General features: G+C 36.9%; 1 protein-coding gene across 7 annotated transcripts in view; it reads right to left on the minus strand.

Moving 5' to 3' along the window:
* The window catches only part of TASP1 (taspase 1), a 75,068-nt gene that overhangs the window by 39,229 nt on the left and 22,612 nt on the right, over window positions 1-13,227 (minus strand). For 5 of the 7 annotated variants that reach the window (XM_042895316.1, XM_042895313.1, XM_042895312.1 and 2 more), the window contains 4 exons: window positions 4,286-4,392; window positions 3,140-3,229; window positions 1,334-1,453; window positions 530-608 (listed from right to left, as the gene is read on the minus strand). In XM_042895316.1, the coding sequence (XP_042751250.1) occupies window positions 530-608; window positions 1,334-1,453; window positions 3,140-3,229; window positions 4,286-4,392 (396 nt within the window). The remainder of the gene's footprint in view (window positions 1-529; window positions 609-1,333; window positions 1,454-3,139; window positions 3,230-4,285; window positions 4,393-13,227) is intronic. The other 2 variants (XM_042895315.1, XM_042895314.1) reach the window with 1 other exon arrangement.

Here is a 13,227-nt window from a genome sequence, read left to right on the forward strand (position 1 = left end):
CCATTTGAGAGATGAAGAGACTAAGGACAAAATCACTTTAAAAAATACTTAACTATTTGGATGGAAAAAATTGCCATCTGCAGCATTTTTGTATCCAAGGGACCCTCTTATGTTAAGGACTCCCAAATTATCTTAGTCCTCTACCAAAGACTTCCAGTTAGAGAAGCATTCTGTTTAAAACAATATCAGGCTTTGCCGGATCCCTTGGTGTATAACAGGTAGAACACATGCTTTCAATACAAGATGAGGTCTTATAAAGAGGACAGTTCTGATGCTTGTTGATTTTAAGTACAATGACCAATATAAGAAACCAGTGGAAATGAATTCATGAATTTCAAGGTAATACTGACACACACATGCACACACACACTTATATATAAACTAAATGATACAAATATAGAATGTATTATGGAATTAATGTCAATGTTTTAATTCACTATTCAAATAAATATTTTATTCGGTTTTTGTAAAGAAACTGCAAATAAATACTTGAGCAACATTTTGAAATATTTATAAAAGTAGCAAATACCTGAAGTACTCACAGCAGTGGAGTAAGGTGTATGAGCTCCTGTATTTTCAGCCCAGCAGCCACACCCATAAAGAGCTGCCTAAGAAAAGAACATCTTTCATAAATTTAAGTATTCAAGCTTTTCAGTTAAAAAAAAAGAAGCCAAGAAAAACTTCAGTACTATTACAAATTATAAAAGTAAAAATTCAAATCCATTGTAACGGAGTGCTACCTTTGTGACATACTGTTGTCACTTAACCTTCCTTAACCTTTCCGAAAACGAGGTACAGATATCAAGACAAAATAGTACTAAGTGTGCCCTATTCATATAAAGTCCCTTTCACTTTTCTATTCCAAAATGAAATGTTTAATACATTTTGTATGAGAACTGCTCTTACGACAATGGTGAGAGTGGACCAAAAATACATCTGTACAGTTAACAGAGAATTACATTTCTAAAGCACTCAAAAACTCTCTTGCTTAGTAACAACAAAGAATGCCTACATCTCATTTGTTCTTTTAATACCTTTCTCACTCCTACCAATTCATAAGATTATTTAAAAATAAAATTGCTGGAGAACCTCTGTAAATAATGCTGGAAGTCCTATTCATAAATGCTTTAAGCATTTAAGAGACAATCTGTAGTATCAAAGAGGTGTTTAAGGGTGAGAAATTAAATATTAACAGTTCTGGCAAAAGGTAAGTAAATAAAGAAAAGCTTCTTACCTATACTGCCTATAAACTATATCAGCACTATATATCACTATAGCACGAGTGTTGTAAAACACAACTGTGAGACTAAAGAGCCAGAAAACATGTAATCACCTGACCAACTCTTCCAGGATGCTTTAGTGCTAAACCTCCACTGGAGACAGCAGCAGCAACATTTCCTTCTTGGTCAACAACAACTGCACCGACTGTATCCAATGTTCCTGAGTCATTCTCCTGCAGGACACACAAACAGAAACAATTAGTTAAAATTCCACATTAAAGTCAGATTATGCTTCATAGGAGTGTGCAAATTAATGCGTACAAAACAGATTGGTTACCATGCATGCAGTACTGGTGGCGCTGCCCGAAGTCATTCCAAAACACTCACTTGTCTCAGACAAGACCCGAAGAAAACTTCCTTCTATGCATTTCAGACGTGCTATGACTTTCAGCCACAATTGAGTTCAGATATTATTAACCCAATTAGAACACTACTCAGGGAATTAAAAAGATAGCACGGAAGCAGAGCAAGCTGCTCCCTGGAGGTGCAGATTCTCATCCTTGGGTGCTTTCAAGAACAGAGTGGATAAAGCTCTTCACAAGACCATGATTTCTCCATACAGAAGAAACACTTAAAGGATGCAAGTTTTGTTGTCCATCGCTCACCCTGTTTTATCAAACTAGATTATACCTAACAGACAGCTACAGATGGGAAGTTGGGAAATCAAAGTTAATTTCCACCAAAGTTAAGAATGCCAGACTAAAAGTCACTGTGTTATCTTAATTCATTTTAAATCAAACACATGGTGCTCCCGTAATGAACCGAAATGTATGTTAGAAGGATCAGGCTCAGCAGAAGCTTTCCATATCATCTCACAACAATGAAAAAAATGTTTGCAGCCTTTTTTGCAGCATCTGTAGAATTATTTGCTCAATCTGCCATATCTTCAGATCAAGCACTCACTTGCATAAAATATTTGCCTTCAGCAGTTACACAAATATTTTTTAGAGATACTTAATCAAACATTGCAAGCATTTAATAAAAGCATAAGCATTACATGAAAACTTTCTTAAGCATATCTCCTTTAAAGAAGATATATTTCATACAAGCAATTGCAGTCCCCTCAGTGGTATAGTTTGCTTGCTTTTGTTTACTTTTAGATGGGAAATTTAGGAGGCTGGAAAACTTCTTTAAGGAAACATTTGTTTTAATGTGGCACACATAACTTTCTGAAGGAAATTATCACCTCTGTGGCAAAACAATTCTGAATTTCCCTTCTCAGTAACATCAGTTCTTAAACCTCGGAGACACAAAGATGACCAGCTCATAACAACTGTGCAGTATTGGCAACAGAAGCTAAGCTGTACCAGGGTACTGCGTAGAAGATCACAGCTGTAGCTAAACTGCAAAGATTGAGATATGTGAAAGACTGAAACTAGACATAGACAATAAAATAGCTATCAAGTCCCACAAGCATAGAAAAGTTCACAGCTCCAGAGAGGAACAGCAAATAAAAGAATGAGCATTTAACAATTCAAACTTAAACTTGACAAGAATATTCATTTTTAATTATTCAAGTTCTTAAATGCTCATTAAAAAATATTCTCAAATCTTTTACATGAGGTAACTTTGACAGTATGATTTTACGACCACAGTTCATACGCTCACTCTTGTTAAATATCTCCTTTCTAACTGCTTAGAGAGAATTATTCTGCTTTTCCTGTAAATCTTGCTCCTGCAGAATTTGATTTTTCATTTTATTTCATTTTGAAGAATTAAACTGCCTGCAAAACTGCAGTTATCTTACGTTCTGTGCAGTAAGACAAGTAGTCCGCACGATGTGGTTTAGTTCTCAGCCCCCCTCAGGATGCACCCAAAAAACTGACAAAACCACCATGTTACTTTGCTGCATTACTTACCAATGAGTAGAGCTCTATTTGATCACCTCCTCTACTACCATCATTGGCCTTTGAGGGTCTCCCACACGTTCTGCACATGACTCTGGAGCCCTTGAAATTTCAAATTGCAGGTTGGTAAGCTCATGCATTGGCGTATGATTCAAGCATTGACTTGTCCCTTATTACATGAACTCCAACACTGCAAAGACCCTCCTCCCTCAGTTATGTGTTAACACCATTAGAAAAGTAACTTTTGAAAGGAGGTACATGAAGTCCTGTAAACAAGACAAGTTCCAAACTGGTGACTATTTTCTCCTCAATCCTTACTTTCCTCACACGTCTTACCTCCTTGAAAACTGAAAAGTACCATCCTGCCAGGGAAAAGACCTAATCTGAGAAGAAAACAGCTGAATTTATCACTAGTTTGCATTTGCACAGACTACAGCGAATGCAACTTCTTCAGCAGTTTTAGGATTTGTACGTTATTTATATCAACAATTGCAACTAAATAAGGCAGCAGTCAGTCCAGTTACCAAAGCAAAGAGAAGTGGCCAATGCAAATAGACACAGGCTCCAGGTGAAGTACAAGCATTTAATTATTTAATTTAGTAAGCTATAATGTAACAGTAAATACAAATACTGTGACAGACGTTTTCTAATTGTAAGAAAGGCTCTAAGTTCAAAGTAACAGAATGAGGGAAACAGAAGGAGTCCTAGTAGTCTTCCAGTACAAGTAATATGGGCCAGGTCAATGCTAGATGATGCACAGATGCACATGTTTACCTACCTGACATTTCAAATTTCACCAATTCCAGCTCCATAATGCAGTGTGTTCAGAAAACACTAAAAAGTGGGAAACACTTCTTATGCTAAAGAAAATGTTTCAGTAAACAGTTATCTGTTTGTGTTTACATTTGTTATATTTACATTTCAAAATATGCAAAATACATTTTCCATATCACTAACACAGAAAGGGAGAGATTGGTGTTCAAGTAGCAAGGCATAAAGTTCTAACTTCACTAAGTTATCATGATATCATCTGAACATATTGGGTGGTCAAGGAGAAGAGTCTTTGAATGCCTCATTAGTCTAATCATAAATAAAACACGATTATTCATCATCAGCTGTAAAGTTAGGATGACAATAAAACTTGAAACACAAACTAACCTTTTCATTTGATTGTCTTCTCTTCTTTAGTTGAATGAGATCAGTTTCTACCTTTTCAGCCAACTCCAGCTTCCTCTTGTTCCTCTTAAAAGCTGCTAAACTAAACCCTATAAAACATGTTGAAAGCATTTAACTAAAAAATTTACTTAAATATTGTTAAGTTTACATGGTGGAGGTCTCTTCCCACCACACTTTCAACAAAAAGCAACAATTAAAAAAGTCTACAATACTAAAAGTTCAGTACAAGATGTTCATGTCTTTTCCCAAATGAAAAAATTTCTACTATTGTTCAGCAACGGTGATGGGTAAAATAACTAGTAGTAACAAATTGTAGAGCACATATGGAAGCTATATTGGTCTAAATATCTCTCTGTTTGGCAAAGATGCAGCACTACAAAGAAGAGAATGGAGTAAGTGGCTTATATTAAAAATATTGTTTCTGACTGTTGACAAGTAAATAGATACCATGTGAACTCATTCTGATATCTGTAAAGTCAGGCTACTACTTTATTACCTTAAGTGCATATCTGCATGTTTACCACATATTTTAAAGCCACACAATAATCAAGCAATAATTTTATGATCCATAATCTGACACAGTATGAACACCAACTAGGTCTTGAAAAGACAAACAGACATTTTCCACATCTAAATCCCACATTTAGAAATAATGTTATTTAAGGCTGAAATATAAATTAATACATAAATAATGCTGAAGAAACCAAAACAGCACATTCTCATTTTAGAAGTCTCACTTCATGAAAAATCTGCAGATATTGACATTTAACTTAGTTCTGACTTAATATTACATTGGCTTAACATCCTCTTTGAAAGGCTAAAAAAAAAAGAGAGGAGAAAAATGCCTTCTGCCACTTGTTCAGATGCACAAAATCAAGGTATCTGGAGGGCAGAGGTACATAAGGATAAGTCACAAACTCAATGGAAGTTAAAAAGCACAGGCTTCCTATTTGAAGTATAAACTTCTTAAAAAGTCATCTGAAATGGAATTCAGAATGAGGCTACGTCACTATTATTCAGAAGACTGCAACAGCTGCAAGATCCGTCTACAAATAAAATCAGTATTGCAGAGCCAACCGAACACAAAGCTTTCATTTACAGTTCTCAGTGGGCAGTGAGCATTTTATTTCTTTGAAACTTACCGTGTGGGTGCCAAAATCACCCAGAGAACTCTCCTTTAAGCCTGTTTTAAGTACATGGACCTGGACCTTAAACTACCACATCCATTCAAGAGCATAACCTAAAAGTAATCAGAAAGCTGGCGTTTCTCTCCAAAAACATAATGAATACCAGTTTCTTAAAACTGTAAATACATATTAATCTGCCATCACCAAGAAAGGAACTCTTTCTACCATTAATATTGATTAATATACTTTGGATAACACATTTTCATGTTTGAAACAAGGAACAAGAGGTAAAAAGCAAAACACTTGATAAGGAGGAGCAGGTGAAGAATCATTTTAGTCTCACATTAACTGGAAGACAATACACAAATAAACAACGAACCAACAAGATGAAGAACAGAATTTGTTAAACAGATGTATCCCAAAATGAACCAAGACAGAACATTGTTTTTAACCGAACTTTTAAACAGGAAAATAAACAAATTGAGATGACTTGAGTGAATACAGCAAGCACCTATGGGCAGAGCCATCATACGTGGGTGAGAAAGAGAGGTGCCTGGACTTGGTACTCATAAAAGTAGATATTACACAGGCATAAATATGCCTAAGACTGTTATCTACTGCTGTCATTGACTCCTGCCAATTCAGGAAAATAAAGGCTGTGCACCCAGTGAGGAGTAAGAAATATGAGGGTACATAAGCCCCATCCCTAAAAACCTGTACACAAGAAGTTTTCTTCGTTCTCTGGAATTTTATGCCATTGGTATTCCGAAGTCTTCTGCAATATTTGCACGCTAATCAGTTTGAATATATGCACAAGGATAGTGTCAAAACCAAGAACACCTGGGCTAGCTCCAAGCTGACCTGTCAGGCACAAAGCACGGCTAAACGGTCTCACTGAGTCATCACTCCAACTATGCCTTTGTTGCTATCTATCCAGCCACTTTTTCCCACAACATATGATGTTCTCCAAGCTGAAGAGATATGTTCCATCCACGGAACTCCTCCATCCTCTAAGCAATTAAACTATTTTCTGATTTTACCTTGTGCTTTAAGATTCTATTTGTCTTTTTGAAGCAATTTTTTATTGCTTGTTGCTGATGATCTGTTCTAAAGGACTTAATTGTCCACATTGCATTATTTGCATTAATTCAAAGTGGCATTGGTAAGCAAGGAAATACAGGGAGAAGACAGGTCATTAAGTATGAAACTGGGCTAGAAATGTACTTTCTCCTTGTTTCAAGAAAGCATGACTCTTACATAGCACTAATTCTGGCTAACACAATTAACTCTGAGGTGTCAGAACTATTTTCAATTCATGGTTATCCCAACTGCCTTTTTAACTGTATGCTAGGATAAAGACTTGTAAAGCATTTTCTTACTTTGCTGATCTCCCACGGGAACAACGGCGCGCTGCTCAATGAAGGACTTTTGCTGGATAAGCAGATATTTAGAACACCAGGAGATGGTATGGTCTGTGTTTTTGAGCAGCTTAAACTATGTCAGATGTTACAGCAGACAGACAGACAGGTCAGTTTTCTAGTACCACAGAATGTCATTCACTGGAAGGAACCTTACGAGATCAAGTAGTTCACACTTCTAGTCCAATTCAAAAGGGCTGCACAGAAGCCTTCTGGTCAAATTCCGAGTATCTTCAAGGATGGAGACTGATTCTCCAACTTCTCTGGGCCCCTGCTGCAGGGGAATATGTGTATATTCCTCAGACTTGTGCCAATATATATAGATACGTATTAATTAGTCAGAATTTCCCATATTCACATTTATGTTAATCCTCTTTAATTCAATCCCTGTGCAGCAGACACCACCATAAGACACTTAAATGAACTAACACAAAACACTGTGTTAAGGAAGTAATAATGCTTTCCAAGTTAAACAAACTACTCTTTCCCCAGCTTTCTCCACCATGATATCAACAAAACTTAAACATGAGCTCGTACCTTGAAAATTACCATGATATCTGTCACACTCGCAAGTTCATATGGCTGTACTTGAAGGAGGTGTTAGGTGGGATATCAGTCATGGTTCTGTACTTTAGAATGGCATGAATTTTGATCAGAAAAGAATGAGGGTATTGGAAGGGAGAAGATTGTGGGTTAGTAGATTACTTGTGGGATGGAAGGAGATTTTTAGGGGTCTGGGAATAGAGAAAGGTAGTTTGTTAATGGTGTGCCTCTCTTCCCTAAATTACTTGTAAGAATTTAGGTATTAATTCAATTCTTAAATATTATTTAATTTGGCATGAAATATCATACCTTTCCATACTGTGAGGGAAAGAAAGCCTATTCAGACTTTCCCTAGAGAAGAAATTCTTGTGCCCAGGCTACATTCAACTCCAGCATATTTATTAGGATTAAATTTCATCCGTAAGTCGATAATGTTGTTTTAGCTAGGACTAACAGTTGCCTTTCATTATTTATGGGAAATAATAATTATTACTAGAAACTATCAATTCCTCTTGGCAGGATAAAAATCTGCAAATACCTCCAAAGTGACTTGAAAACTATGAAAAAGTAGACCAGTTTGTAAAACGAAACCTAGCAATTCCCTCCTTTCCTCTGACATTTCACAGATTTATGTGAAGATCACCAGTTAAGGGAACACCAACTAATAGCAAGCAACAGGCTGTCTGTCCCCCTTTCACTCCTGCCTTTGTAAAGTTCTAGAAAGACAAAACCACTGCAAAGATAATTTAACCAGCAATAACTCTGGTTGCTTCATCTTGTTCTGTGGTGACTAAAGAAACCAGAAAATGAAATCGAGCTTTGTACTAAAGGACTGAAAGATGAAAATAAAATTTTCTGAAAATATCCTCCATGTTTGTCACCTTGGCCAAACAACATATTGTGAAGATTTTATTTCAACAAATCACAGTTTACAAACTAAAAAATTTCCCAGATTATAATGTATTTGTTTAATGGAGCACTTAAAAGATGAAGTAGAGCCCACTAGAGAATTAAAGTCACCACTATACACAGAAGGAAAACAGGAACACACAATGTAAGTTCATAATTCAAATTATAACTAAAACAAAAATTCAATTGTGCTGTGCAGATTCTAAGAAATTTCATTTGTCCTAAACAAAAAACAGTACAAAATTCACGAAAATTTCATTCGTCCTAGTACAAAAAACACTCTCACCTTCTCCAACAGCATATTCCAAGCTTGAGAAGAGGAAAAGGACACAACACAGTGTTGAAGACAGGCAAGTTTTCCTAAAACAAATGCAATATAGCTACATCAGCCTGATGTTGCACCTGAGCCAAGAAGATAGGGAAGCTTATTGACTGGGGAGGGAAGGAAGCTGGAAAAAGAGAGGTAAGGAATAGACAGGATTTTAGTTTGAAAAACTCTTGGAGTACAGCCCAGAGGTTTTGTTGGAATATATGGAAAATTATTTAGTACAGCCTCCTTTGATTTTGCACAAGAATTTTGAATTTTAAACAAAAATTTGGTACGTGCTTTGTGATAAAAGTCCTTGATAATTATTACCCTACACAGTAACAGTGTGCACAGTCAAACTCAATCTGAAAAGACCTGCATCTCAGAAGACACAGACTACAATGGGCCCTCATGTTTTGCTTTCTCTCATGTACATACTGTCATAAATAAAACTACTTCAGAGCGGCTGGGAGAAGGGGAAGAAAAAAAAAAAAGAGTAAAAAGTCCCATGCTTTACAGAATGGTTGTCTGTTAGTATTTAAATGCCTCATCAGGCCTCATCCACATAAAAGACATGAAAAAGTGACTGGCAACAAAAACATATCAGAACATCAGTAAAATCCCAGGACTTCGGTCTGTCACATTTACAACAGTGCTCACATGTCCCTGCAATAGGCTACCTATAAAAATGAATCTGCAAGGTCCTGAGAACCTTCCCCATCCACATTCTCCCTTCCATCCCACAACTTACCAAGTAGGAACTATCCACATGTACTCTGGACTTAAAAGCTCTGCATTTTGGGTCTATTCATACTCCAGCACTGGGTGAAATGTTTAGTCAAAACAGAGTTGTAGAAGTTGAACAGGGGTCTCCCTGCAGAGTAGGCTAAGTGGCAGAGCACAGAACAGGCAGACGTAGAACTTGCTCAACACCACTCACCTGCATGAGAGGTTGGTATTAGTAGAGATGGTGTCAGAATACATGCTTATTTATTATATAGAAACGTGGAAGAAAAATCTCACAAGTATATATTCCTCAAGGTTAAGGTATAGGTTTTACCATTTTGAAAAGGTTCCAGTGTTACAGGGCAGACTGATCAGAAAAAAACACAAAATCTTCAATACACCATTCGTTAGCAGAAGATATTTATCTTGCACGTGTATTACCACAGCTGCTCATAAATACAGGGGTTTTTAATGAGGTTTTTGCATCACTAACACCATTTTACAGAAAGAGATAAGAGAGTAACTTCCAGTAAGCAGATCAGTAACAGAACACAGCCTCTGAGCCAGTTCAAAGCTGTTGCGTGTGACACTCATTTGCCATAAAATTTCCACATCATATATTCATCTCTTGTACTAATCCTTCTGGCACTCTGGAAGTCTGATTATTCCCATAACTCCTCTAATATATATATATATGTTGTACTACAAACAAATAAACGTTTAACCCAAGTTCTCAACGGTTTATTATATAATGATGCAGTCCATAATTAATTAAAAGACAACTGTATTCCTCATTCAACACAGCACCTCAGTGATAATACACCCTGACTACTCAGCTAAATGGTTAGCATTTAAAAGTTACTCAATTCTGTTCAGCACTACAAACTACAGTAAACAAGTCTCATTCATAACATCCGATTAGTTTCCTATTACTATTTCAGTTAAGTCCCTTGATCACACTTGCTCCAGAGAGCACTCAGAGCAGCAACCCTTTCTTGTAGTCACTTTCTGGACTTCTGTCTCCTGCAGCCCTCCTTGCCCTACCTGACTCTTCTGACCTACAAATCAATATTTCAATATTTCAATATCAATAATCACAAATTAATAACAAATTATTGCATTTCACGTGCCCCATTCACGTGCCTTTCACAAAGCTCCTCAAAATAAACTCGCATAAAGGAAAGCCTTAGCAATGCATTCACAGGCCTTCTCTATTTTCATCCACGGATAGGATCAGAACTGACGTGGCATTTCTGTCTCTAAAGAATATTTCTCCTTGGGACTCAGAGCTTGGAACAAACTGATCTGTTGGAAACTAACACTGCCCATGTACAAAGGCACATGGCTGCACTATGATACACGTGTACACATACATGCACACTGACAAACTCTCTGTGACAGCAGTTGTAAGCACCAGCTGGAATGAACACCAAGAATCTGAGAGCATCTGGGAACAAACAAAGCCTGTGATCTGATTTCTATATCAGCTTTCACAGGCTGCTGGAAATGATGGAAATGGTCCAGAGAACAGAGAAAAAAATATTAAAAAGAGAAAGTTACAACTGTCATATTCATAAACTGTGTGAAACTACTGAATCAAACACACAGAATAAAATGTAAGACTACAATGCCTTTTTGTTTTTCTTTTGTTTTTCTTTTTTTTCTTTTTTTTGTCAACAGTAGAACTGACATGTATCAATCTGTTAACTAGGTCTGTGTACTTTGAACAAGCCCACAGCAGACAGGTTGTTTAATACAGTACACTAACACTTCTTGCTCAAAGTAATGCAAAAAAGTTTTTACTAAGAAGGCCACATTTCTGTAAAATCACCATGCTTTTATAAGCCAAATCTATTCGCTTGAATATCTTCAGGCTAAGCTAAAAGTTGATTCAAGTGGATAGTTATGTTTTCAAATTGAACTAGCAGATTCAAATTTGTAGCATCAATAAAGCACAAATCAAGGTTAAGACAATACCATAAAATATATTTACAGTACTGGATGGAACAGCAAGCCAGGAACACAAGCACAAACTCCACTGTTCCTACAGCAGTTGTTATAAACTGCTATGCAACAAAACATCAGGCAACCTGCGAGCGTTCAGCAATTCTTGTTTAAAAACAGTAACTGAAATACTAAGAAAATTCAAAGAATACTCTTAAATCTCTAGAGTACAGATGGATCAATCATATAGCACCCCCTGGCAGACACTTCTTACAGTCAACCGAAAGAACCAAACAGGAGAATTTTCTTCATTTTATCTTTTTATTCCATATTAAAGGAGGATGCAACTATTGGGAGGAAGAGAATGGCAAAGGGATATACTAGCAAACTAGTTAACCCACAGGAATTACAATGATCCAGTAAGGAATTTTGTTGAGCAGTAGCTAAAACAAGTGGCACAATTGAAGATGGATGGAACTAAATTTCATTTTAACACAGTTATTTTAAATGACAAATTAACACCATTTACGCTTCTGTTGAGACTTAAGACTGCTGGTACTACTTCCCATGTATGCCACACATTGACAGGCAGCAATAAAAAAGGAAAAAAAAAACAACAAACCATCCATCAACAAAACGTACGAAAGTATTCACCTAGCTTTCACAAAGCAATCTGCATACGGATTTAATGTTCATAATGCTCGTGGCAAAAACTCAGGGTAAACCCTTGCTGGGCACATCAGTCCTTACTGCTTCACGGAAGAGATCGTTTTTTCTCCATCAGACAGTAAATTCACAAGCTACCTAGTAAAATCCCCCAAATCCCTGAGTTTTTCTCCTGATCCCTTTCATTCTCATCCTAAAAGCACAGAACTAAAACACAGTCTAAGCCGCTGCCCTGAGCGAGTCACTGAACCATGTAGCTCAGTCCCAGAAACATGGCAAACACCTTTCTTACTTCAGTAACAGTGAAGCAGAGGAAAGAAGAAGGAGGTGCAAGGAAGGCTGGACGAGAGACAGGCCAAACTGATGGACAGGAAGACACAGGGTGTCACTAGAAGTATGGCAACTGCATGACATCCAGAAACGGCTCTTTCATTAAAGAAACAGAGCAGTCATAGCACAAATGAGAATATCCCTGCATACACAAATTAAAAATCACTATTATGGTTAAAAAAACAGAAAATGAAGTGGGAGTAAATGGCCTGTTACAAGTCAAATGCCAAACCAACACATAGTAGCACCTACTCTATACAAAATAATGATGTGATTTTACTGATGGTACTAAGTTATTCAAGTTAATAAGGCCAAGGACTGGATAGAAGAACAGAAAGATTCAGAGTCCACGACTTGACAATAAAACAACAGATTTTATTCAGCAAGACTCAAAATAATGAAAAAGAAGTAGTTCTTCAAATAACCCATAGTTGAGCTGCAAATGTTTTTGCAGATGCTAGAAATTACTATGGGCTCCAGAGAAAAGGACAATTTATTGGCACAAAATACCATCGATCATTTCCATGTACCAATATTGACCCAGGAGTTTAGATTCTAGGATAGCAAATGAGGCAAGAAACAGGAGGTACATATTTGCTCTGTTCTTTTCTTCTTTCTTAAGCACTGCTTTTGGCTAGTCCTGGATTCCAGCTATTGAGCAAGGTGCTCCTGTTTGTATGTAATAGAGCTCAGCGAAGTGCTTCAGGTCCCTTTCATCTCACTAGAGCTAGGGGTACAAACATGCTGCATGAGTTACCATCCTTCTCCTTCCCTTTAAAGATTATATACCTAAACAGCCCTATGTTAAGTCAAGTAAGACAGTACTCAGCAGCACTAGCTGTGCAGTAACTTGGTGTTTTGGCAACAAATATTTGATTAAATCAGCCATAGCTTCAGATATTAACACCAGTGATCTAACAGAACTCTTGTGTGTTATTTCAGTCAGATTTCCTA

Source organism: Lagopus leucura, unplaced genomic scaffold (genome assembly GCF_019238085.1).
Source record: "Lagopus leucura isolate 7727_CA_CO unplaced genomic scaffold, USGS_WTPT01 Super-Scaffold_73, whole genome shotgun sequence".
In the NCBI taxonomy this organism is placed as follows: Eukaryota; Metazoa; Chordata; class Aves; order Galliformes; family Phasianidae; genus Lagopus; species Lagopus leucura.